General features: G+C 41.0%; 1 protein-coding gene across 3 annotated transcripts in view; it reads left to right on the forward strand.

Annotated features, from left to right (window-relative positions):
• The window catches only part of PCLO (piccolo presynaptic cytomatrix protein), a 504,664-nt gene that overhangs the window by 304,149 nt on the left and 177,629 nt on the right, over positions 1–22,886 (forward strand). For all 3 annotated transcript variants that reach the window (XM_034765561.1, XM_034765570.1, XM_034765579.1), the window contains exons 7-8: positions 4,245–6,450; positions 14,110–14,246. In XM_034765561.1, the coding sequence (XP_034621452.1) occupies positions 4,245–6,450; positions 14,110–14,246 (2,343 nt within the window). The remainder of the gene's footprint in view (positions 1–4,244; positions 6,451–14,109; positions 14,247–22,886) is intronic.

Genomic DNA, 22,886 nt, shown 5'->3' on the forward strand with positions numbered 1-22,886 from the left:
GACTTGTGCTCATCCAGTTTTTCTAAATAGTCCTGAACCACTTCTTTCTCCACAGAGGGCTGGTCGCCTCCTCCCCATGCTGCGCTGCTCAGTGCAGTAGTTAGGGAGCTGACCTTGGCAAAAACAGAGGCCAAAAAAGCATTAAGTACATTAGCTTTTTCCACATAGTCTGTCACTAGGATGCCTCCCTTATTCAGTAAGGGGCCCACACTTTCCTTGACTTTCTTCTTGTTGCTAACATACCTGAAGAAACCCTTCTTGTTACTCTTAACATCTCTTGCTAACTGCAACTCCAAGTGTGATTTGGCCTTCCTGATTTCACTCCTGCATGCCTGAGCAATATTTTTATATGCCTGTACTACACAAATAGGAATTGAAGGTGCTCAGTTCTTCTAAGCATACATCTTTACTGAACATTAGTGACAGTGGCATGTAGCTACATGCTGCAGAGAAAAGGAAGCTGTGGTCACACTGCAGCGTGTAGCTACATGCGTCAGTGAAAGGCTCTGGTGGGAGGGGGGCAAAGTCGAGAACATTATGGGTACATACATGGGTACATGCTATAGGTTTCAGGCATGTCTTTATTCATCTAAGCCATGCCTTACCATCTACACTGTTATTTAGACTCATGGTTTTGGGGCTATACACCTTCATAAGATGTGTGCAGTATAGATGTTTCTTTAGAAGTTGTGATCAATAAAGTGGGGGATAGCTCCCTTTGATGGACACCCAGCCAGCCAGTTAGCTGTAAAATCCCTCTTGGTAGCTGTTCTTTACTTGCTTTACCTGAGAAGGGTTAAAAAGTCCCCCAGGTCAGTGGTTCTCAAAGCCGGTCTGCCGCTTGTTCAGGGGAAGCCCTGTGTGGGCTGGGCCAGTTTGTTTACCTGCCGCATCCGCAGGTTCAGCCGATCACGGCTCCCACTGACCATGGTTCGCTGCTCCAGGCCAATGGGGACTGCGGGAAGTGGCGCGGGCCGAGGGATGTGCTGGCCATCCTTCCCGCAGCCCCCATTGGCTTGGAGCGGTGAACCGCGGCCAATAGGAGCCACGATCGGCTGAACCTGCGGATGCGGCAGGTAAACAAACCGGCCCAGCCCGCCAGGGGCTTTCCCTGAACAAGCGGCGGACCGGCTTTCAGAACCACTGCCCCAGGTAAAGAAAAAAAAGAAAGTGGGCACCTGACCAAAAGAGCCAATGGAAGGTAGAACTTTTTAAAATTGGGAAAGAAACTTTCCCTCTGTCTGTTCTCTGGGCTGGAGATAGAGCAGCCATGCTATAAGCAATTTAAGCCAGGTACGGTCATAAATCATCAGATCATGCCTAGAACTACTTATCTGAACTCCAAATGGGTAAGAAGATCAGAATGTTTAGCTAAATGTGATTAGGGTTATTTCTTTTATTTCTTATTGGCCAGTGGACTCCTCTGTGCTAACCCCAGATGCTTTTGTTTGCTTGTAACCTTTAAGCTTGTAACCCCCAAGAAAGCTCTTTTGGGTGCTTGATTTTGGAATTGCTCTTTTAAAATCTAGCAAAAGCCTAAGTTCCAGATGTATTTTTTTCCTTTTTGTTTTTAATAAAATTTACCTTTTTTAAGAACAGGATTGGATTTTTGGTGTCCTAAGAGGTTTGTGCTTGTTGTTTCATTAGCTGGTAGCCCCAGCTAATTTCCTTTGTTTTCTTTCTCAGCTCTTCCCTGGAGGGGTGTGTGTGTGTGAAAGGCCTTGAGGGTACCCCACAGGGAGGAATTCCCAAGTGCTCCTTCCTGGTTTCAAAGTTTTTTTTTTTTTTTTTTTTTGCATTTGGGTGGTGGCAGCATTTACCAAGCCAAGGTCAGAGAAAAGCTGTAACCTTGGGAGTTTAATACAAGCGTGGAGTGGCAAATATTAATTTTTAAAATCCTTGTGGGCCCCACTTCTGCATTCGGTGTGACAGAGTTGGGATTCAACCTTGACAGAAGTACTCTGTACCTCATAGGATCAGGCCCTTAATTTGTCCTTTTTCTTCATGAGCAATCTATCCATTTTGACTTTTCAGTGTTTTAAATGAAAACAAGACACATTTTGTTAATAAAATGTGGTGTAAACTGATGTACAGGTTTCCCCACTAGCATTGCCATCATTGCAGCATAATCATTCTTCAAAGTATTGTATACCTTTAATGAGTTTGCAGTTAATGGTTCTTCCCCAATATCAGTCACCTTCTGTGATTGCTATTTCAGATTGGGAGGGGGTGGGAGAATCATGGCTAGAGGCTGAATTTACAATATAAATTAACAGCCAACTAGACCTACTGTAGATGATTAATTTGTCTTTGATTATAACTGTGCACTGAGTGAGAAAAAATTAGCTTCTTTGATTTGTTGGCACAATATGGGTTTGGGAAATGGCCACAGGAAGTTGAAACTTAAATGAAATTACATTTATTGAAATGCAAAGCATGCAAAAGTTGATGGAATTTAGATTATGAGGAAGAAAAGAGCTTTAAATGGCCCTTCAGAACGTGGTGAAAATTTGCTTAAAGACCCATGACAAATGACATTGGGTTGATTATTTTGACTTGATAAGGTTAAGGTTAACAGGGGGCTGGCAAAGAAGGCTGTTAGTACTTCTTTTTTTCAATTTTTTTCAACTATTAGTTGACAACACGTAGCTTGGAAATAGTATCTCCTACGGTAATTAAAATTAATCTTGTTGACTTCTTATCTGATTGAAGTAACATTTACTTCAGCAAAAAGTACATTTTAAATTGACAACAATTGCTAGAGTGCTACCCTTCTGTTGAACATACAGAGGTAGAAGCAGGTATCTAGTTGGCATATAAAATTCTTCAGTTCTTGTCTTAATCTGCTTTTTAGTGTTTACATAAGCTGTTAAATAGCTTCCATGTTCTACCATCACAGTGACTCCATTTCTATGGGGACAGAAGTGATTGTTCTACATGTATACTTAAGGAAACGAGTTCTGGTCTTTACTAAGGCAAAGCTTATGCGGAGCAGAGGGAGACAGAGTAAAATTTCCAGTGCATCAATGTAACTTAATAGTCCTATTTGCAAAACTGCCTGTTTCCCTTGAATGTGACTTGGGAGCTTTGAAAAAATTACCTAAAGTTCATGACTTGTATTTATATAGGTCAGGGGTAGGCAACCTATGGCACACGTGCCAAAGGCGGCACGCAAGCTGATTTTCAGTGGCACTCACACTGCCCGGGTCCTGGCCACCAGTCTGGGGGGGCGCTGCATTTCAATTTAATTTTAAAAGAAGCTTCTTAAACATTTTAAAAACCTTATTTACTTTATATACAACAATAGTTTAGTTCTATATTATAGACTTATAGAAAGACACCTTCTAAAAACATTAAAATGTATTACTGCACGCGAAACCTTAAATTAGAGTGAATAAATGAAGACTCGGCACACGGCTTCTGAAGGTTGCTGATCCCTGATATAGGTCCTTCTGTGATCTCTCTTGGTATCACGTCCTGCCACTGCAACTAATGTCATGGAGAGTTCCCTAGTTTTGGAATTAATATCCCTCTGCAAGGACAGTCACATTTGAGGGGAGCCAAGCAGGGGTTGCTCACCTCTTGTGCAGAACAGAGCTCTGGCCTGCAGGGGCTCCCTCATGGCAGTGGGGATAAGGCAGTCAGTAGTGATGGGGACAGACTATCATCCACTCTCCAGAGGGTCAGTCACAGCTTCTCCAGTTCTCCACCTGACAATGGGGCGTGTTGGCACCATAAAGAGCTGCTTCAGCCGCTGACTTTCAGTATGAGTTGTGGATGCTTAGCATGTGCTCAGGAGCTGGCCCAGAGTTGTCATGAGAATATTGTGTGGAGGGAGTGTGTTTATATATATGTGTGTGTATACAGGTACTCACTGTGTGTCAGAGTATAAGAATAAAATGGCAAATCAAAAACTCAGAGGAACTGCAGTAGAGCTGACAGAACAATTCTGAACCTTAAACTAATAAAGAAAAAGTCCTAGGCCAGTATGCCGTGTAAAACATCAGTGGCAATTCTTTGATGCCTGCCCTGTTTTTAGTTAGATGACTTATCTAAACAGGCTCTGAATGCACCCTTGCATGTCTTTTTCTGTTGCCTATTTTCAGATGTCACAAACTCCTCTACAGCAGGTATAGCATATGTTTAAGATCTGAAACAATGCTAAAAAGTGTTCTTACCAGCCTGCAGTGTATTAGAATTTAAGTTTCCAGAATAGTGACTCAGTTTTGTTTCTTTTATTATAGGCTAAAGGTTCTTCAGGTATAACATCGGGCACCCAGAAGAAAGTAAAGAGGACTCTACCCAACCCACCTCCAGAAGATGCTACCACAGGGACCCAGTCAGCATTCACTACTGTGGGGTCAGTTTCACGCAGAAGGATCTGTAGAACCAACACCATGGCCAGAGCTAAAATTCTCCAGGATATAGACAGGGAATTGGATCTGGTCGAACGAGAGTCAGCCAAGCTTAGGAAGAAGCAAGCAGAGCTAGATGAGGAAGAAAAAGAAATAGATGCCAAACTGCGGTACTTGGAAATGGGCATCAATAGGCGGAAAGAAGCCTTGTTAAAGGAAAGAGAAAAGAGAGAGCGTGCCTATCTCCAAGGAGTAGCAGAAGAACGTGATTACATGTCAGACAGTGAAGTTAATAATACCAGGCCTACTAGAATGGAAGCCCAGCATGGCTTGGAAAGACCACGAACTGCACCACAGACAGAATTTGATCAATTCATGCCACCGCAGACCCAGCCAGAAACTCAGTTTGCTCCCCCTACAAGCCCTTATACACAATATCAATATTCTTCTCCTGCTCTCCCTACCCAAGCACCAACTCAGTATACACAACAGTCACATTACCAACAGCAGCAGACTTTATATCATCAACAGGTTTCACCCTATCAAACCCAGTCAGCCTTCCAGCCTGTGGCAACCATGTCCTTTACTCCCCAAGCTCAGCCTCCACCAACCCAACAGTCATCATATCAACTCCCGTCACAAATGATGGTGATACAGCAAAAGCCAAGGCAAACTGCATTATATTTGGAGCCTAAGATAACATCAAACTATGATGTGATTCGTAATCAGCCTCTCATGATAGCACCTGTTTCCACTGATACTACTTATGCAGTTTCCCATCTTGGCAGCAAATACAATACCTTGGATTTAAGGATAGGGCTGGATGAGAGAAGCAGCATGGCGAGCAGCCCCATATCAAGCATATCTGCAGATTCATTCTATGCAGACATAGACCATCATCACACACCACGAAACTATGTGCTGCTGGATGATATAGGAGAGCTTACAAAGGGAACGGCAGCACTGAGCTCTGCTTTTAGCCTCCACGAGAAGGAGCTGACAAAAACCGATCGGCTTCTTCGAACCACCGAAGCCCGGCGAGCACAGGAAGTGACGGACTTCCTAGCACCACTGCAAACTTCTTCTAGATTGCATACTTACGTGAAAGCAGATGAAGATCCAATGGAAGATCCTTATGAGCTAAAACTTCTGAAACATCAGATCAAGCAGGAGTTCCGCAGGGGTGCAGAAAGTCTCGATCACCTTGCTGGCCTTTCTCAGTATTACCATGCAGATACCAGCTACAGGCATTTCCCCAAATCTGAGAAATACAGCATCAGCAGGCTCACACTTGAGAAACAAGCGGCCAAGCAGCTCCCAGCAGCCCTCCTCTACCAAAAGCAGTCAAAGCACAAGAAGGCTTTGATAGACCCCAAACTGTCAAAGTTTTCACCTATCCAGGAAAGTCGAGACCTTGAGCCTGATTATTCAAGCTATATGACTTCTAGTACTTCATCACTTGGGGGCATCGCCTCCAGGGCAAGGCTTCTTCAGGATGACATCACTTTTGGCCTCCGAAAAAATATCACGGACCAACAGAAATTTATGGGGCCAACACTGACATCATCCCTTGGAGCCAGCCTTGGGACCACACTAGGTCCAACAATGAGATCCACATTACAAGATGAAGTTGACAAGTCCTATAGTAGTGGCAGTAGATCCAGGCCCTCATCTAGACCCTCTTCAGTCTATGGACTTGATTTATCATTAAAAAGAGATTCCTCTAGCTCTTCTTTAAGACTGAAAGCCCAAGAGTCTGAACCATTAGATATTTCTTTTAGTCATGCAGCTCCCTCTGGAAGAACTAAACCTACAAGTCTACCTATTAGCCAAAGCAGGGGAAGAATCCCAATAGTAGCACAGAACTCAGAGGAAGAGAGCCCTTTAAGTCCTGTTGGTCAGCCAATGGGAATGGCAAGAGCTGCAGCTGGACCCTTACCACCAATATCTGCAGATACCCGGGAGCAGTTTGGATCAAGCCATTCACTACCTGAGGTCCAGCAACATATGAGGGAAGAATCACGGACTCGCGGGTATGACCGGGATATAGCCTTCATCATGGATGACTTCCAGCATGCCATGTCAGACAGTGAAGGTAAACTAGGCCTCAGACTGCTATGTTACTCTCACAACACAAATCCTCATTTCTATGCATGTGTCTGATTTTTATCATCCTACAAGGACTTGTTCTTCTTTTTGTTCCTTTGTGCATCTTTTGTGTATCTCTCTTTTCTAATTTTGTTTTTGTTTTACTCTAAAAGCAGATTCTGGATGGTGCTTCGATACAATAGTACGCTCAAGTCATTTGTTGTTGTTTTGGTTTCCTTTTGGTTTGCTTGTGCATTTTCCTTTTTATTTGTCGGTGTCTATTTTTCTAACTGCATTATATAAATAGAATAATATGTATATAAAGTGTGCCCTATTTACTCTTCTCTTCTGTCCTTACATGGGGCTTCATACTTTGAAATTTGGTTGTTGGAGGATTTTTTACACAGTTTCTCTTGAAAAATTGCTGACCTGGCCCCCAAAGTTTTAAAAACAGTTGAATCTTGTAAGAAAAACTGGATGCATAAAGTTTCATTTTGGGCTTCAAGAATCAGTAGCTCAACTTCCTGAGGCACACAGAATTATAATGACACCTTACGAGCAATAGTATTGTGAGTTAAAAGTCGGTACTGTATATTAGAACCATAGAGAGTTTACTGTGATAGCAAATGAACATTCTAAATCTGGTCTGTTAAAATATATCTTGTCATGTGGACTTCTGTGCATTCAGAATTGTGATGATGTAAGAAAATTTATTGTTTAGATGGCACAAGGTAACCTCATTCATCAATAAACTTGCTTAAAATATTTCACTTCCATTGGTGGATTAACCAGCTTAACTGGTCTTATGTGGACCTTATACAGTACTTCTGCCAGATAAGCACAAGAGCTTATCTCACTTAGGTTCATGAGAAGGAACCCCTCTGATGTATTATAAATGGTGTAATTAAAAAGTGTTTCATTTAAATAAATACAGCAGAATGTTAAGCTGGTGTTAAGTACTAAATAACTGCAAATTATACATCCACTTGGTTTGACTCTAGTCAAATTTAATACGTTTTAAAACTGTTTAAAAATCATAGTCGCTCTGAAAGAGAATGAAACGCACATGTTTAAGTTATCATCTGCTTTTCATTGTATGTGCTCCGTTAACTTTTCTTGTGTATATTTACTGCACAATAAAAAAACCCAAAATTTTGCATGCACTATATTGTTTGTAAGTGACAATAATTACCGCAAAATAATAATTTGCATGATTGTGAAGTAGGCATGGTTGCTTCCTGTACTTATACATAACCCAAATTTATGATTTTGAAAAGCATTGCTTCCCTTTGTTCATAAGCTGTATCATTTTGAATTCAAAGGGGAAATCTTGGTTTAGAAGATGAATAACATTTGCTTTCCCTGTATTTGATCTCACACTATTGTAGACTGAGAAGCCGCAAGTCATTTTTCTATAAGTTTCTGTGCATTTTGCGGTCTGACCCTGAAGCTTTTATTTCAGGGCAAGTAGGCTTTTCATAATTAAGGGCCTGATTCTGCACGGTGCTGAGTATCTCTCTACTGTGCTGAGTGCCCTCAATTCCCAATGAAGGAAGATGGGAATTGAAGGCACTCAGTCCATCACAGGATGAGCTCTGCATAAAGGCTGTATGGAATGTCAGCACCTTCCATTGAAGTTAATTGAAGTTGCATTGGAGCTAAAGAGAGTGGGATTGGGCCCCAAATCCATATAAAAAGTTGGCCTTCCCTCTGTTATTATGTAGTACATAAACAGATCATGGATAAAACCACAGTTGTTTATAATACCACTCTACAGTTACATTATTTATTTGTGACAAATACTTATGATGTAAGGGATGGTTTTGATCTGGTTCTGAATCTGATATATTTTTTAGACCTATTCTAACTCAGTTCACAACTTGTTCATTATTAGGCTGACCACATGTCTCTGGGAACAATTGCTGCCCCTTTTTTCTGAGCTTATCCCAATGGCCGTTTCATTTTTACAAATAACTTTGTTTTGTCCCATTTCTCATAAAGCCTTGCAGATTGGCCAGCTCTAGGAGCTGTCAGTCAATGGAACTGGAGAAATTATTATTAAATAGAAAGCCTGCTGGCTCAAGTGCATGTGCACCAGCAGGACCACCCCTCAACCAGCCTGCAACATGATGACACCCAGCTTCTCCTCTTCTCCTGTTCCTAAAGCTGTCCAGTGAGCCCTGTCACTCAAGTCCTTGACCCAGCCTTCTTGGTCCAGAGAGTCAAAAGTGGGTAGGAAGGAACAGGAGCAATGTCCTGGTAGAGGAAAGGAAGTAGTGGGCTTCTATTTAATTCTCACCCTCCCATGGCTCACCAAACCCATCCCCTGTACAACCATATTCTCCCCCATGACAGGTGCCCTGGCTTTTCACATCCAAGATCTGGTTCCCCCTCTCTGGAGGCAATCAACAAATAAATCTTGTTAAACAGGTGGCTCTCTACCATTCCTTTTATTGAAGACACTTTTTGGCTTACTGGTGCTTGACACTCCTGGATTTGGTGCCCTCTGGAATCATATGTAGCCATCAGACTTCCTGTGCAGCTTATGCATTATTCCTGCACAGTAAGGGAGCACATTCACAGGCAGGAGTATTAATGATTATTTTATTTTTGAGTGCTTGGTGTTGCACCTGGCTTGAAGGAGTTCCAAAGCAAATGGACCAACCCAATTCCACACCCCTCAAAGTCAGTGGTAAAGCTCTTCTCTTTGGTGGATTGTCGTCTCTGTGGAAGAAATGTGTTTGAAGCTTGTGTGAGAGAAGGAGATGGGAGTTCTGAGTGTAAGGGACACTGAGGAGAGAATGCATAAAGAAGAGAATGGGAGAAGGACACACAGGGCATTGAGGAGGGCAGCATGGATACGGCCTAGGCACCACGAAGAATAATAGGAGGAGGTGAGGACAAAGATGCTGGTAATGACAGAGTTGTTTGAGGGCCACAGTGGTGGTGAAGCATGAACTTTATATGGGACTTGTGAGGAAGCTAGTGAAGGAATGGGTAGATGCTCTGATTGGATGTGGAAAATATAGGAGTAAGTCTGTGTGTGATATTAGGTGCAAATATGAATGGGATGTATGGGGTACCAACCAGAACCAAATAACTTGGTGGACGTGGGGAAATCCATACAACTTGGACATAAAGTAAAGAGGGAAAGGAGACTCGTTCCTTTGAACAGTGATGCAATGTTGTATAGGAATGACTAAAACCTCATACAAGCACACTCTATGGTGCAGTCAGAAGGGTTGTCAGAGAAGAGTTATTGCGTATTGCGTAGCAAGCTCTGCTGTAAATTAACAATGCAACGAGAGTGCTGCACATTAACTGTCCATGTGGACCCTTCTGTCACTCACTAAAAGTTTGCTAGTGGTCTTTGATCTACTCCACTTTGAAATGAAAGCCGGTCAATGTGTAGGCGGGAACTTTTAGTGTGTGGTAGCAGAGTCCACACTGCCAGCTAATGTGTAGCAAGTTAATGCACTGTAGATTTAAACCTAGGTTGCTGCACACTTAACCCTTGCCTACACCTTAAATAAAGGTCTACCTACCTATTTTGCTCAGGATTGTGTAGTATAGACATAACCAAACTCTTCATCTAAACAAGCCCAGAGTGTGGTGTTTTGGACAGTTACTTTGGAGTATTGCAACATATCTTCTGAGGGAAACCAGTACCAATATAGAAGAGCTCACACTTTGTATTTTTTTTAAATCTGTCTCTTTGCATGGATGTGATTTCAATTAGTCCAGTCAGTCCTAATCAGAGTTGCAAAAATGACTTTTTTTTTCTTTTTTTTAGCCAAAGAAAGCTGCCATTTCTTCTGTTAGAGGCAATTTTTCAGTACAAGTAATATGGAATACTGATTTTAAAATATCTTTGCTCCCTAAAAAGAGAGAGGTCTGTTTGAGTTTCTGTTAGTCTTAGGGAATGCCTATGCAATAGCAAATAGCAGACAGGAGTAGAAATGCAATTTCTGAGCCCAGACCATTTGTATGAGTAATATATGCAAATATATTTTAAAGTCATGCTATTTTTACACACTGTAACAAATCATAAACCACAAGGTCAATATTTTTTTTAAAATTGGGTACATAAAGTGGGACTCCAACTTCATCCTTAGACACCTAAATAAGTATAATAGTTTTCAAAAGTGCAAAGCACCCAACAGCGGGCATTGAAATCAGTGGGTGCTTAGCACTTTCAAAAATCAGGTTATTTCTTTAGGTGCCTAGCTATGAATTTAGAAGTCTAATGTTAAACTTTTTTTTTCAAATCTTGGCCCTAAATTAACTAAAGTTATCCAATTATTTCCTCTCACATATGCCATAATGTTGAACACTCCCTTCTTTATCATTTTTTTAAATTTTGAATAATTCCTACACTGCTTTGTCGGCCATGAACTATGTTACATCTGCACAGACCATCTATATATACTTGTGTCATAGAGCAATTGTGTTCTTGCTAAAGAGCTCATGGAAGTTTCCTAATTTGTAGTACAATTGCAAATGTTTTGATCAGGTCAAGTTAATTTACAATGAGTAGCCAAGAAATGTTATGTCCTGACCTCCATAAAACATAAAATCATTGCCCTGACCTCCATAAAAACCTTAGATTTTATCTTCTTTGGCCCAAAGCTGCCAGACATTGATTATATCCCATAGATTATTAAATATGTATGAAAATTTTAAGGCTCCAATCCTGCAAACATTGTTTAATTTGATTAACATGAGTAGTTCCTATTGGTTACCTCTGAGAATTTAAATCCTAATGGTTCCCTTCTCAGAGAGATTTTCCCCCCTTTAATATGAGGCTATTAGTATTAATCCTATGGTAAATTTGGAAAACGTACCACTCAGATATGAGGAAATTCCAAAAGTCTGAGATGAACACTGATCTTTACCATGCCTCACTGGTTTAGAGCATATGGTCTTGTCTCCCCCTACTGATTTTCCCCATTGAGGATAAAGCACTTCTGCTTAGTGGCTGCAAATACAGGAGGCTTGTGGTCCTGAAGGTTCTGGGTTTGCATAGGTGGACACATGCTGACATGCTTTGTTACACACCGGCCATAAAACGCCTTGTCTCTGTAGACACCTCCATGCTGCCATTGCTGTTCTTTATAAGACCACCATGAATCTCAATTTTTTTTATTTTTTCAAGCCACTAACAAAAAATATCCCGGGAGAGGAAGAAACTGGAGAAATTAAAGCAGTTACTAACCGTTAAGTGATCTAATATTTTTGATGCCATGTTGGTTTTATTGAGATCACTCTTACATAAGGCCTGATCATGCACTTAACAGTGTGAGACGGAGACTGCTTTACCAGCATAGGGCTCCATTGACTTCAATGGGACTCTGTACAGGTGCAATCGTCAGTCTGCGTGCTCTCTGTTGCAGGATCAGGGCCATAAGTTCTTATGCAGCCAAGGGTTTAAAATGGCTGCTCTCAAGATTCTCAGTGAAATTCCCAACTCCAATCAACCCACCCAACTGCATGCAAAATACCCAAATAATCAAACAAAAAGTTCACAATAGTTTCCTTTAAACTTGAAAAAAAATCATAGAATTCATGACAGCTTTGATTGAAACACAGCTTGATCCATAAGCCTTCATATGGGATTCCACAAGCACGCTAGCTTTCTGAAGGGAGAAGGCCAGCAAAGATTATTTTAACTGTGTGAGAGAGTCTCTGTTTCAGGGTTTCTCCTGATTAGATGATGAAACAGATTGTGGTATTCAGAATTAGTATCTTGGATCAGAACAAGACCTTTGGTTTTTAAGCAGAAAATTTGATCAGGAGTTTCATTATGAGCTGAGTTATGGAGCAGCCTGATAAATGCAGTCAATCAGTCATTTGCAGCAAATCTGCAAACTATGGAATATTTACATAATAGATGATAATGGCTCATTAGAAGCAATTAATCACTATCTGGACAAACATCAACATTTGAGATCTCATTTTATTGTATCCATGCTAGTCTACTGGATAAATAATGTTGTCAAACAGTTTAACAATAGAGATCTGTGCACATACAGGATAAAAATTGACCTCTTAATATTTGTCCCAAATTACATTTGTCCTACTTTTAATGGCAAAAGTATTTCAGCATGTGTTTATATTGTTTTTAACCTCATATATAATGTGCCTTAAAAGATCCATTTATATATAGCTAGCCTTTCCCTTTTGTGTTTGGGAAATAACATACATTTATAACTTTCTGTTATACTAAAATGTTGCAATGATTTTTTTTTCAAACTTCTGTAAGCCATTCAAGTCATATTTACTAAAGAATTAGAAATAGAAAAAAAATACATTTAATGTTTTGCATTTTTAATTTCCTTTTGTGGCATTGAACAACTGCATTTACTCTTGTTACTATAGCAACAGCTGACCTTATTTTAGTTTTGTAATTTCCTGGTGATTTTTCTAAAATAATAATGTCTTTGTCCAATGCTAAATTTATAATGATTATTCTAACATGAAATTCAACTGTTCCATGGGATTCTAATTAGCTACAGTTTATCTTGTTTTATATTGACATGTGTGCATGCAGAAGAAAATCTGTATGTTATATAATAAAAATAGTATTTAACTTGTAGCTCCTGATCTCTCAGTGGTGCAAATCAGAAGGAACTGGCCAAATCAATTATCATAGTTCATTTGACTTCAGTGAAGCAATGGTCATTTACTCTGGCTGAGATTCTTGCCTAATGGGTTTACACCAGTCTAAAACTGGTTTAAATGGGAGGAGAATCAGGGTTCCATCCTGCTTTCCTTGCACACTACAAAGACTGATTGGCAATCTGTGTACAAGAAACGTTCATAATGCATAAACGAAGATGTACAGCAAGACCCAGTGAATGAGATTTAAAATGAGAATTCCTGTAGCATTTCTGCACCATGTTATAAAGTGAACTTTTCTTCTTCTTCAGGCTGTGTTTTGGGATGAACAATGATTTAGTTAAGCAGACTCCATTTTCATAGAACAGTTTGCAGTGGCTCTCTGAAGAAACTTGAACATACAGATGTCCTTTGACGCAGAGGCTTTTAAGGAGTCACTGCTATAACTATTGATTCATAAAAGTTCAGCTACATCTCAGGCCTGGTATACATTAGAAAATTAGATTGATTTAACTATGTTGGTCAGGGGTGTGAAAAATCCCTGTGTAGACAGCACTAAATAGACAGAACAATTCTTCTTTCGACCTAGCTACCGCAGGGAGGTGGATTATCTACTCCAATGGGAGAACCCCTCCTGTCGGCGAAGGTAGTGTCTACACTGAAGCACTACAGTGGGGCAGCTGCAACAGCGCAGTTGTGCCACTGTAGCATTTCAAGTGTCGACAAACCCTCAGAAATGTGTGAAATCTGCTGTGTATTTCTAAGCACCCAGACAGAGGAAAGTGGTTATGGCACTCAATACTTGTTTGGTTTTTTCTTGATATTAAATATCCATAGTCAGTTCTAATATAAATGGGATCTCATTCTTGTCTCCTCTGCCACTTACTACTTAATTTTATTGAGTTAGTCTGTCTTCAGCTTTGCCTGTATGTTTGCTTGAGCTGCATGGCCAATTAATAATCACTGTGCATGTTTGCTGTGTGCGCCAAACTGTTGCCCTTCTCTCCGCTCTGAGTCAGAACATTTGACATGTCCTTGGTTTTCAAAGCCTATCACCTCCGCCGTGAAGAGACAGATTGGTTTGACAAGCCCAGGGAGTCTCGTCTGGAGAATGGACATGGCTTTGACAGAAAACTGCAAGAGAAGTTATCCCACTCCAGACCACCAAGTCAACATCAAGATCAAGTAAGATGTGTCTATAGTTTTGTGGATGTTCTGTGGAAAGCTTGTTAAATCATACTATCCTGTAACATGTGGACCACCAGATTTATCAAAATCCAGCTACATTTTAAGCAACTTAAGAGGCCATCAGAATTATTTATGATCCCTAGTCTTTAGGATCAGTTTTGTCCTTAAACAGTTTTTGGGTAGAATTAACCTGCTCACCTGGAATTACATAGGCAGTGGATACACCCACACAGAATGATTCAGCCTAGTCCAATTTTACATTATTGATTTTAACCCAACCTGATTTAAGACTCTGCTTTTTAATGTTCTTAGGAACAGGGCTGGATTTACTTTGAGGTGTTGTTATGAATGGAACTGAATTCTGTTATGTTACATGGGTGTAATCCCTGTAGCTCAATGATGAAACACTGAACAAATCAATGGGATTGCACTCAGGTAACAAGTAAGAATTTGGGCTGTTCATTATATTGAGATATAAAAAAACCACATTAATCAAAGTGTTTTAAACTTGCTCACTTTGGGGTCTAGTTCACCTTCATATATCCCATTAGCATCACTGAGGTTTAAACATGTCATCAGTAGATCCCTATATGTTTCACTTGCTACTTTGACTATCATACACACTTATTCAGATTCTATCCTGGCTCCAGTGGTATGACATGGGTGCAAGTGAAGGCAGAATTACAAACAAACAAACTACATATAAACTAACACATTAGTTAATTTACCACTGTTAATTCCTTAGATAAAGGGCATATTCTGCTATCCTCCCACCTACAGAACTTCTGTCTAGGTCAGTGAGAGTTTTAGGTGCAGTTTGATGGCAGAATGGCTCTTCATGAGTAAATTTAGGTATTAATTCAATCACTTCATATAAATAAAGGACACTATATATGTTTTTCTCTTTTGCCTATTCTCCAGCCTAGAGTTTGCCCAGTCCAGACTACATTTTGCTGAAGCCTTAAAATTTCACCTGACCTGCTGGAAGAAAGGGTCTTTTTTATAGGACATCAGTGTTATTCAGTAGAATTCACCCTGCAGGACAGATCTACTGCAGGACAATTGGGATTTTAGAGGTTCCAGATCTGTAAATAGCATTGACCAATATATATACCTACCTCCTATAAGAAACATGGGTTATTTTGGAATATATGTGACTGAGTTTGACCATTGCAGCATCCCAATGTCAACTTAGATTCCCTCTGTCACACGCACACATTTGTAGAATTGTTTCTGTCCAGGACAAGAGTTAACATTATATTGGACTCTTCTTCATAGGCAAAGGTGGAAGATATGTCCAATGTTTAAAATCCTATAGTTTTTATATTTTTCAATAGTCCCATAGGGTTGTTAATCGCAACAATGGCCAGGTCTCATAAAGACTAGAGCCAGAAGGGACCATCATGATCATCTAATCTGACCTCCTGCACATCACAGGCCACAGAATCTCACCCACCCACTCCTGTAATAGACCCATAACCTATGGCTGAGTTACTGAAGTCTTCAAATCTTGATTTAAAAGACTTTAAATACAGAGAATCCACTATTTGCTCTAGTTCAAACCAATAAGTGATCCACTCCCTACACTGCTGAGGAGGACAAAAAAAACCCAGGGTCTCTGCCAATCTGCCCTGGGGGAAAATTCTGTCCCAATCCCAAATATGGTGATCAGTTAGACCCTGAGCAGGTGGGTGGGAACCACCAGCCAGATACCTGGGAAAGAATTATCTGAAATAACTCCAAGTCCTCCCATCTATTGTCCCACCTCCAGTCATTGGAGATATTAGCTAATAGGAGTTGTGGATAGGCCATATCCCATTGTAAACAATCTTATCATACCATCCTCTCCATAATCTTATCCTTGGTTTTTCATCTCATATAAGAAACAAGATACTAGAGCTGGTCCAAAAATTGTCAAAACTTTATTTTGGAATTTTTTGGTGGAAAATGCCTTTTTAAAAAAAAAAAAAAAAAAAAAAGGAAAAGGAAAAAAAAATTGGCCAAAAATATTTGTGTTTTCAGTTTTTAATGGAAAATTGAAATTTTCTGCTAAAAATTTAGATGAAAATGAGATTTTGGTTTCTGTCAAAAAATTTTGTAGAGCTATGTATCTCTTCTTCCCCACAAAATTCTAACCAGCTCTACAAGGCACCTTCATCAGCATGCTGTCCCTTAACCAGAGATTAAAAGAAGGATAATTATCAAGTCAGATTCTGCAGGGATCGTCCTGGATCCAGTTATGTTCAATATCTTCATCAATGATTTAGATAATGGCATAGAAAGTACACTTTTAAAGTTTGCGGGCAATACCGAGCTGGGAGGGGTTGCAAGTGCTTTGGAGGATAGGATTAAAATTCAAAATGATCTGGACAACCTGGAGAAATGGTCTGGAGTAAATAGGATGAAATTCAATAAGGACAAATGCAAAGTAGCCCACTTAGGAAGGAAAAATCACTTTCATACATACAAAAAGGAAAATGACTACCTAGGAAGGAGTACTGCAGAAAGGGATCTTGGAGTCAGGGCCAGCTCCAGGCACCAGGCACCCAAGCACATGCTTGGGGCAGCACCTGGTAAGGGGTGGCGAGGGGAGCGCGGCGCGGCATTCCGCGGGAGGGGGGCGCTTCGGCGGGGGGGGTGGGCTCCGGCGGCGCGGCGCTCGGCAGGGGGGGTGGCGCTGTGGCGGGAGTGGCGCGGCACGGCGCTCGGCGGGGACTCGGGGGGCGGCACTTTTTTTTGCTGCTTGGGGCAGCAAAAAAGTTAGAGCCAGCCCTGCTTGGAGTTATAGTGGATCACAAGCTAAATATGAGTCAACAGTGTGACACTGTTGCCACACACACACAAGAAAAAGGAAACATCATTCTGGGATGTATTAGCAGGAGTGTTGTAAGCAAGACATGAGAAGTAATTCTTCCACTCTACTCTGTGCTGGTAAGACCTCAGCTTGAGTACTGGATCCAGTTCTGGGTGCCACATTTTAGGAAAGATGTGGATAAATGTGGAGACAGTCCAGAGGAGAGCCACAAAAATGATTAAAGGTCTAGAACACATGATCTGTGAGGGAAGATTGAAAATAATGGGTTTGTTTAGTCTGAAGAAGTGAAGACTGAGGGGGAACATGGAAACAGTTTTCAAGTACATAAAAGGTTATTACAAAGGGAGGGTGAAACCTTTGTCCTCCTTAATCTCTGAGGATAGGGCAAGAAGCAGTGGTCTTAAATAAAGGGTGGCTTAGGTTGGACATTAGGAAACACTTCCTGTCAGGCTAGTTAAGAATGTAACAAATTGCCTAGGGAGGTTGTGGAATCTCCATCATTGGAGGTTTTTAAGAACAGATTAGACAAACACCTGAAATGAATGGTCTAGTTATTACATCGTCCTGCCTTAAATGAACAGGACTGGACTAGGGGACCAATTGAGGTCCCTTCCAGTGCTACACTTCTGTGATTCTATGACACAATAGGGAGCTAAAGCACAAGGAGAGTTCCCCCTCCTCTCACTGATTTAGAGGAGGAAAGCTCTCCCACAGCTCTCTACAGAGGGAGGGGAGCTCCCTGCAACTGTGGGGAGCAGAGGGATAGGATGTGAGGAGTGAGTGAAGGCACTGAGACTTGGCTGGTGGGGAAGCCGCAGGCTCCAGTCTGGGAAAAAAGGAGCCAGGGGTTCCTATTCCCTTCCCCCCCAGTCTATTCCAGCCACTCAGGGTCCTGCTCCCCAGCTACATCCCTACCTCCACAGTGCACTCCAGCTCCTCTGGGTCTCACTCTCACCACCCCTCTGCCCACCCCACTGCCCACCCTGGGCATGTGCAAGTTTATTTGGGGGCAGAGCCCCCACAATTGTTGTATTGCATGGACACTAGTCTTCCCCCAACCACCACCACCCCGGCCTCTGGTTCCATCACCCTTGGATCTCTCTCCGTCTAGGCTGGTGTGTGGAGAGAGCTCCTCCTTCTGTTTCAAACTCCTTTACCCATTATCCCCTGCTGGGACATTGTTTCAATACTGATGCAGAAGGGGATCACCTGTTGCCTCTACAACTCTGCATCCTGTAGCACATGAAGTGTTTCTCAGAGGTCTTCCATCCCAGATGCCTTCTGCAAGCATTCACACAAATAAAATCTCATTGGACAAATATTCATGGGAAGAAAAAAGGAAGAAAAGTGCAAACACAGCTGAAGAGAATTCAGTTTTAAATTGGTGTGAATGTTTGTGGAACTCTCTTTTTTACAATAAGTGCTAGGTAGATTATTTCTTTGCTTTGGTTACATTTGGTTGCAATTTCTCTCTTTTCTCAATTTAAATTCGGGCCAAGATTTTCAAAAAATGGCTAGTGACTTCACGTTCCTAACTTGTGACATTTTTAAAAGTCTGATTTTCATAAAGAGCTGAGCAACCACCCTCTGAAAATCAGGCCCTTTAAAGATTTCTCGCTGATCTCAAACTAGCAATATGGATGTTTGCAGAAGCTGTGGTAGCCTGATCGTACCCAAGTCGATGAGCGAGAAACGTCTGGCTTCACTCATCCAGTACAAATTCTCATTCTCTTCTTTCTGTCTTAAAAAAAATGCAAATATTTTACAATCCCACCTACTATACTAAAATACTGTAAGTGTCCTGCTTCATGTCTGAGTGACCTTTAGCACGGCTCGGATGCTTTCGGAGCAGGAATTTTGTGCAGCCTAGTGTCAACCTAAAAGTCCTCAGTTGCCATGGATTTGTTATGGTACGGCACAGTGGATTAATCTGATACTATTCTAGTAATATTACAGTACATCAGTTTCCACAGCAACATTCCTGGTGTTACTTAACATTCTTAAATATAATGAAATCACAGTGCAGCTTAGAATCATAACAGCTAGTGTTTCCCAGTACAGAAATCTGGGCTGCTTACCCGATGATGGCAAAAGTACTTTTTAAATCCACTGAGTATTTGACCGGCAGCATCACCTTGATTTCTCCCCACCCTCAGCCCCACTCTCTGCAGCAGCAGCCTGCTGAGTCTCTACCAGTGGACTAGGAACTTCAGCCAAACACCAGATCCAAGCTCCTATTCCTGTTGTTTATCATGCATTATTTATATAGCTCCAGAAAGTGTGCTAGGTATAAGAAAACAGGACCCTAGCGGGCAGCTGTTCTTTAAGTGATGATAGCAGGTTAATTCCTGATCCAAAGCCTGTTGAAGTCAAAAGAAATCCTCCCATTGACTTCAATGGGCTTTGGATACATCATGGACTTTAGGACGTAGGTAATTTAGAAAAGCACGTAGGCAAGAGAACAGATCATGAAGGTTGAGAAGATAGGAAAAGGAGGGAGTAAAAACAATAGGAAAATATGGGAAGGGAATACAGCCACAGCAATTGAAAGAACTGTTGTCCTGGAGAAAGGCCTATTGACTCCTGTATTTGTTGTTAGTTCTTTCTCTGTCTCTGTTTTAATTATTAGGTTGCGGAAGCTGGCACTGATAGCATCAGCGTTGCTTATGGGTGCATAGCAAAGCAAATGCAATGAGTTTGGAGAAGCAATTTGAAGGGGGAGGTTACTTTGCACTCTGGAAGAGGGAGGACCAGCTAAAGAGTGTGGGGGCAGGGAGAAGAGAGAGGGGAATAAAGGAGTAGGTACGTAAAAAGCCACAGAACAATGACTCGGAGAAAGAGAAAAAGGATGGGTGAAGGCGAGAAAAGTAGGTAAAGGGTGGAGTGTTTGAGAATAGAACTTTCCCATTCCAGAACTGGCCTTTGTAAACCCAAATGAAGCCCAAAACAACAACCAAAGTTAGTGCCATCATGGTTTGTATCACCAAGTTTTTCCTCAAGTACGAAGGCTAATATAGGAAAAGAATGATGCAGTCAGATTTTCATTTTGGACAGACATGCAAACATAAACATGTGCAAACACATTTCCCCCCAATCTTTACCCCTAATATATCAGTAGTAGTCTATCAGTAATATAAAGTTCTAAAGTCTCCAAAATTGCAGTGATAATCACTTGGGGATAGGCTTTTCTCCTCATATACTTTCTGGTCAGGTCAGAAAGATGAAGATGGTTTTCCTCGCTGCATTTTGGCATTTCACTCATGCTGGAATGAGAACATAAGAATGGCCACACTGTATCAGACCAATGGTCCTTTTAGCCCAGTATCCTGTCTTCCAACATTGGCCGGTACCAGATGCTTCAGAGGGAAGGAACAGAACAGAGCAAGTATCAAGTGATCCATCCCCTCTCATCCAGTCCTACCTTCCGGCAGTCAGGAGTTTAGTACACACAGAGCATAGGATTGCATCCCTGACCATCTTGATTAATAGCCATTGTTGGACCTATCCTCCATGAAATTCTCTTCTTTTTTTTTTTAACACAGTTATAGTTTGGGCCTTCACAATATCACCAGCAACAAGCTCCACAGGTTGATTGTGCATTGTGTGAAGAAGTGCTTCCTTATGTTTATTTTTAAGCTGCTGCCTCTTAATTTCATTGTGAGAACCCTAATTCTTGTGTTAGATAAAGGGTAAATAACATTTCCCCATTCACTTACTCCACATCATTCATGATTTTACAGACCTCTACCATATCTTAGTCATCTCTTTTCTAAACTGACCAGTTCCAGTCTTTTTAATCTCTACTTATGTGGAAGCTGTTCCATATCCCTAATCATTTTTGTTGCCCTTCTCTGTACCTTTTCCAATTCTAACATAGTTTTTTGAGATGGGGCCACCTGAACTGCATGCGGTATTCAAAGTGTGGCGTGCCATGGATTTATACAGTGGCATTATGATATTTTTTGTCTATCCCTTTTCTAATGGTTCCTAATAGTGGTGCCCATTGAGCAGATGTTTCCAGCGAGCCATCCATGATTACTCCAAGATTTTTTTGAGTGGTAACAGCTAATTTAGACCCCATCATTTTGTGTTTAGTCATGTGTAAAATGCAGAACGGCTGAGGTGTTGGAGTTCAGTTAATGGTTAGAGTGATGCTTCAGGTAAATTATTTTGTCTGAGCTGATCCCCCATTTCTAGTACATATATTTACTGAAACCCCTTAAGATGATAAATATGTTAAATGCATCAGAGAAAGTAATGAGAAATCAGTTATCTAAGCACTCAAAGTCACAGAAGAAGAGAGCCAGTGCTCTGTAGTACCCTTCAAGAGACATTTCACATGTTGATCTCCCACTTCCCATGTGATACCAGCACTTCAAAGGTCATTAGTTCAGTCCCCTGAGGAATATCTGTTGTTTTTGCTCCATAGGCTAATCCAGCTCTCTTAGAAGACAATGAAATACACATATTGATTTAAATGACAGTTGGATCAAACACTTTTGGAGCAGCATTGCTGGGCTCAAATGTCCAGCCCTCTTCACCTGAAAGAATGGTGGCTCTGACATGGGCCCTCAAGGGGAAGGGATTCTGATATTGGTGATAGCAGGCTCCATGAGACACACAATAGGCAATGCTTGTTCCATAGTGATAGCTACTGCTTAATTTAGACTCAAGACATTTCACTTTTTTTTTTTGGTAAATTGCCCTTGAATTTCTTTCTTTTAAAATTCCCTGGAAATCTGATGACAAATTTGCCATGATTCATTTTAAAATCTCATCATCAACCCACCATAAGATGAATCATCAGCAACCACTGCATTATAGGTCAAGATATTTCCTTTACGTTATTTGGCAAACAATTACTGATCTTTTCCATCACCCAGCTATTTTGTACATGCTGAAAGACAGAGAATACATAATGTGTTAACATTTCCTCTCTGATGACTACTTAGTGATATTTTTTACCCTTACCTGGGTTGCTCTCATGAATGGGACAGGAGACTTTGTGAGCTTGTATTCTTGGAGTTCTTTGCAATTCTGCCTTTGTAAAACTTTCACATCAGGCAGCTCCTCTGAAAGTGACAATAGCAGGTTAAGACCTTTTCCAAGGTCTATTGAAGTCAAAGGAGGCACATGGCTGTTTGCATGTATGGCTGGTCTTCTGTAGTCTCTTGATACCGTGGCTTCTGCCATATACAGCCCCTGAACCCCACTCAGAGGTTTCACATCACAGAGGGGAAAAGAGAGTAAAGTAATGTAGATAGGGCCAGAGTTAACTTACCTGTTAAAGACCCAGACCGATGTTTTTGCAGTAAAACCTCAGGGTTACAACACCAGAATTACAAACGAGCGGTCAATCACACACCTCATTTGGAACCGGAAGTACGCAATCAGGCAGCAGCAGAGACCAAAAAACCCCAAAAACCCAAATACAATACATAACTGTGTTAAACGTAAACTAAAAAAAAATAGAGAGAAAGTTTAAAAAAATATTTGACTACGTAAGGAAACTCTTTCAGAGCTAGTTTCATTTAAACTAAGATGGTTAAAAGCCTCATTTTTCTTCTGCATAGAAAAGCTTAAAGGCTATATTAAGTTAATGTTCAATTGTAAACTTTTGAAAAAACAACCGTAATGTTTTGTTCATAGATACAGACACTTCAGAGTTATGAACAACCTCCATTTCCGAATGTTCTAGTATTTTACTTAGTAGTACGAGGTGTTATAGAAATGGCATGCCACCTGTGCTGCTTCTCCCACATCTGACCGGTGAGATGAACGAGCTGATGTGATCTTTAGTTTGCCAATGGCATGATCATGTG

The sequence above is a fragment of the Trachemys scripta genome, chromosome 1 (genome assembly GCF_013100865.1).
Source record: "Trachemys scripta elegans isolate TJP31775 chromosome 1, CAS_Tse_1.0, whole genome shotgun sequence".
Classification (NCBI taxonomy): domain Eukaryota; kingdom Metazoa; phylum Chordata; order Testudines; family Emydidae; genus Trachemys; species Trachemys scripta.